At 57.3% G+C, this 4,470-nt stretch overlaps 1 protein-coding gene across 1 annotated transcript; it reads right to left on the bottom strand.

Annotated features, from left to right (window-relative positions):
- Positions 1-1,164: 1,164 nt before the first annotated feature.
- On the bottom strand, positions 1,165-2,013 carry LOC309585587 (olfactory receptor 14J1-like; the record flags this gene model as incomplete). Its single annotated transcript, XM_082303534.1, has 1 exon — positions 1,165-2,013. The coding sequence occupies one exon, from the start codon at positions 2,011-2,013 to the stop codon at positions 1,165-1,167; it is 849 nt and encodes a 282-aa protein (XP_082159660.1).
- Between the last annotated feature and the right edge of the window lie 2,457 nt (positions 2,014-4,470).

Raw genomic sequence — 4,470 nt, 5'->3', positions numbered from 1 at the left:
TGTGCCAGCCCCGAGTGCTGCTGATGGTGTTTGTGCTCACTCGGGTTCATCTCCCCACACCCACTCGATGCACTGCTGAAGGCTCCTCAGGACACAGCAAACACGGACTGCTGGCCTGGTCACTTGGTGTCCCTCCGTGCAGGGACAAACAACCTCCTGCAGGGGAGGGCAGAGGCCAGTGCTGGGATTGCTGGTGGCAGGGGCTGGTGTGGGACACTTGCCCTGGGCACCTTCCCAGGCTGTGCCCGGAACAAAGGCACAGCCCAGGCCCTGCTCTGCTGCTCCCTCAGGTCCATCCCAGGAGCTCTGGCTGTGCCAGGACACTGCTGCCTGCCCCCCCTGCACACTCCCCCCTGCCCCTGGGCACTGGGGTTTGCTTTGCCAGGGCATTCCTGGGGCACATTCCTGACAGCAGCTCTGGAGGAGAGCAAAGCCTTCCTGCCCTGCCCCCAGGAGATGCCCTTTGCTGATGGAGCTGCTGTGCTGGAGCCCGGCTGTGTCCCAGCAGTGCCCGTGGCCTGTCCCTGCCTGTGCTCACAGCACGGACACGCAGCAGGACAGTGACCGAGCTGCCCGAGCACTCCGGCCTTGCACCCTCAGAAGGGCTGGGAAAGGGAGTGTGGAGCTGGGAAGAGCAGAGGTGGGAAGAGACTGGGCCATTGTCCCTGGCCGTGCTGCTGTGCTGGGAGTCTCTTCCCTCCAGCTCTGCCCACAGGCACTGCCCCTGCAGAGCCAGAGAAGGGCTGAGGAACAAACCTTGGACACAAAGGTCAGGACAGCCCCTTGTTTATATTCAAATGCACAGGGAAGAGGCCTCCTGAAAGTCTTTGTGTTTCAAAAGAAAGGTAGATGTTCATGTAGAAATGCAAGGAGTAGTACTACAGTACTTTATAAAAAGCAGAATAACACCAGAAAAAGAATAAGAAAAAGCACCAATGAAAATATGGACAAAGAGGAAAAAAAAGGCCCGGATTGTAAAGTTACATTCTGAAGGTTCTGGAGCAGGAAAGAGAGAGATTATTACTTCTGAGAAGCATCCTAGTCATCATTTTCCCCGCATGGCAGAAGGAAATAGAAAGATTTTAACTTGTGAAAAGTATCCAGTCCTCACTTTCCTCAGGGCATCCCTGAGCTCCTGGTTCCTCAGGCTGTAGATGAGGGGGTTCAGGGCTGGAGGCACCACCGAGTACAGAACTGACAGTGCCACATCCAGGGATGGGAGGAGATGGAGGGGGGCTTCAGGTAGGAAAACATAACAGTGCTGAGGAACAGAGAGAGCACGGCCAGGTGAGGGAGGCACGTGGAAAAGGCTTTGTGCCGGCCCTGCTCAGAGGGGATCCTCAGCACAGCCCTGAAGATCTGCACATAGGAGAAAACAATGAACACAAAACAGCCAAAGAGCAAACAGCCACTGACAGCGATGAGCCCAAGTTCCCTGAGGTGGGATTTGGAGCAGGAGAGCTTGAGGATGTGTGGGATTTCACAGAAGAACTGGCCCAGGGCATTGCCCTGGCCCAGGGGCAGGGAAAATGTATTGGCCGTGTGCATGAGAGCGTAGAGAAAGGCACTGGCCCAGGCAGCTGCTGCCATGTGGGCACCAGCTCTGCTGCCCAGGAGGGTCCCGTAGTGCAGGGCTTTGCAGATGGACACGTAGCGCTCGTAGCACATGATGGTGAGGAGGAAATCCTCTGCTGAGAGGAAGAAGAGAAAGAAAAACACGTGAGCAGCACATGCTGAGTAGGAGATGTGGCTGGTGCCCCAGAGGGAATTGTGCATGGCCTTGGGGACAGTGGTGCAGATGGAGCCCAGGTCGGTGAGGGCCAGGCTGAGCAGGAAGAAGAACATGGGGCTGTGCAGGTGCTGGCCGCAGGCTCCGGCGCTGATGATGAGGCCGCTGCCCAGGAGGGCAGCCAGGGAGATGCCCAGGAAGAGGCAGAAGTGCAGGAGCTGCAGCTGCCGCGTGTCTGCCAATGCCAGCAGGAGGAAGGGGCTGATGGAGCTGCTGTTGGACATTGGCTGTGTCCGGGCATTGGGTTCTACCATGGAGAAAAACACAGTGAAGAGTTAGAGGAGATCTGTAACCACAACCAAAGCCATTTCCCATCCACCCTCCCCTGGAACACACACAGACACCCTTTTGTGTTTAAGAGTTCTGAGGTTTTTTTTTCTAACTCCCCCCATATCTCTCTTGGTATTCTTGGGTATCAGAAATCCTCAGCATTTCTGCTGCCTTCAGGGAGAAAAGAGCAACTTTTGCAAGGCAAGATGATGAGTGGAGACTCAGGGGAGGTGCTCTGTCATTCTGACCTGCTCAGAGTTTCTCAGTTTCACTTCTCTCAAATGTAGAATGTTCACCCTCCCATGTTTCCCTTAAAGATCACCAGGTGCTGCTGGGAGCAGATGGATCCACCACAGACCCCCAAATGTCCGTCCTTCTCTCAAGGTCTCAGCACCACATTCGTAGTCGAGGACACCCCTGGCTCATTTCACCAACCCGACAGCATTTGCACACTTGTAGCATCTCTGCTTTTCTCCTCTCTCTGGGCCTTTCAGATAACACAAAGATGCTCCAGGACACGTTTGCATCCTGGAGGAAACTCCCAGCTTGGAAGGAAACCTCGGGGAGAGAGCCAAGAGTCCCAGAGCGGGCACTGGATGAAGGGAGATTGAGCTGCTGCCCTGGCTGCACTGACAGCCCTGCCCACAGCTGGGCACTGGGGCCAGCGTCACCCTGAGCCAGCTGTGCCCCCTCCCAGAGCCCCCAGGGCCGGGCAGCTGCTCCCAGCCCTGTGCTCTGCAGAGGGAACTGGGCCCGGGGCTGCAGAGCTGCCCCACGGCTCTGCTGCAGCTCTGCCTGCCCAGGAGGGGCTTCACGCCTTGGAGCCCCGGCCCTGAGGGCAGAGCCTTGGCTGGGGGGCACAGGAGGGAGGGGGCTTGTTCAGAGGGAGGGGCTGCACTGGAGGGGATCCTGTGGGGATCTCTAAACTCTCCCTGACACATTGCTGGCTTTGTTTTCTCTCCTTCCCTGATCTCCCCTCTGCTTCCTGGGGATTTTCCTCCTGGAGCTTTTCCCTCTGCCTGATCTCTCCCTGCCAGCACTCACAGACCCCAAATCTCTGTGCACTCTCCTTGGCCCTACAGAAACCTGCCTGTGTGCAGGGCACTGGCTGGGGCAGGTTCTGTTTGCAGCTTGGAGAAAGGACAGCTCAGACTGAGCCTGAGGGGTCCAGCCAAGGTGATGCTGGTGCTGTCCATGGGCACGGGAGTGGCTGAAAGCACAGGAGGCATCTCCTGTGCACCTGCTGATCACTGAAAGGAACAGTTTGGATGTCCCAGGGACCTGACAAAATTCATCACACCTTTAATATTTATCCACCCTCCCCACCATTCTCCAATGGCAGGAAACTGAAAACAAAGTCTCAGGAAATTTCCTCATTTCTATCAAAATCCTTGTATTGGAAATATTCTGGGAGTGATCAGAAACCCTCAGCCCATCAGAGGCTCATGAGCATTTCACCTCCCCTGCACTCGAGATGCTCCGAGTTGTACTCACAGAATCCGTAGGCAGGGGGATGCTGCAGCTTTAGGAGATCCCTCCAGGAGCTGCAGCTGCCGTGTCCTGCAGCCAGAGGCTTCCTGTGCCAGGGGCTGGGAGTGATTCTCCCGCAGTCACTTCCCAGCCCCTTCCCAGCCCCGGCTGAGTTTCAGCCCTGTGTCCCTCTGTGCTGTGCCCGGGCTGGCTGCAGGCAGTGCCCCAGCCCTGCTGGGCTGTGCCCAGGAGCTGCTCCTGGCCAGAGCTGTCTCTCTGCAGCGCTGCCGCTTGCCAGGAGCTGCCTCTGTGCCAGGAGCCCGGCCCAGCTCAGCAGCACACACACAGCACAAGGACTGCAATGACCCTCTTGGGCCTTGGTGCTGAGGCCCTGAACATCAGTCCCTGACAGGGACTGGCACAAACCTCCCAAGAATTCCAGCCAGAATTGAACTTCAAAGTTTCTGGAAGTTTTCATGGGTCCCAGTGAGGGACACGACTGAGAAAGTGTCCCCAGGCTGCAGTCAGAGCAGAGAACTGGAGGCAGGGATGACAGGGGGACAAAGAGAAGCCAATTCTTGGTGCCCTGGGGCACAGCAGCATCTGTGCCACCAAGGGCTGGGAGGAGACACCTTGTCCTGAGGCCCTGGGGCCTCCTGGCACAGCCCCAGCAAGGCTGGGCACCGTCAGCCCCTTGTCCTGCCCTCAGCATCCCCCCACATCCCAGTGGCCTCAGGGATCTGCTGGAAGAAGTCCCTGCGGAGCCTTGGTCAGGAATGGCCCTGGGGGCTCCTCAATGCTCCCAGGGACTGCAGGGTTTTCAAAGGACTTTGGCTTTGGCTTTTGCCTGGGAGTCTCTGAGAGCTTTGTGCAATCCTGGCCCCCAATTCTCTCCTCCAAGGAGTCCATGAGGAGCCTGTGGTGGGCATGGAGCTCAGTGG

Source organism: Coloeus monedula (genome assembly GCF_965178545.1).
Source record: "Coloeus monedula genome assembly, contig: HAP1_SCAFFOLD_73, whole genome shotgun sequence".
Taxonomy (NCBI): domain Eukaryota; kingdom Metazoa; phylum Chordata; class Aves; order Passeriformes; family Corvidae; genus Coloeus; species Coloeus monedula.
This window is presented reverse-complemented; position numbering and strand designations above follow the sequence as displayed.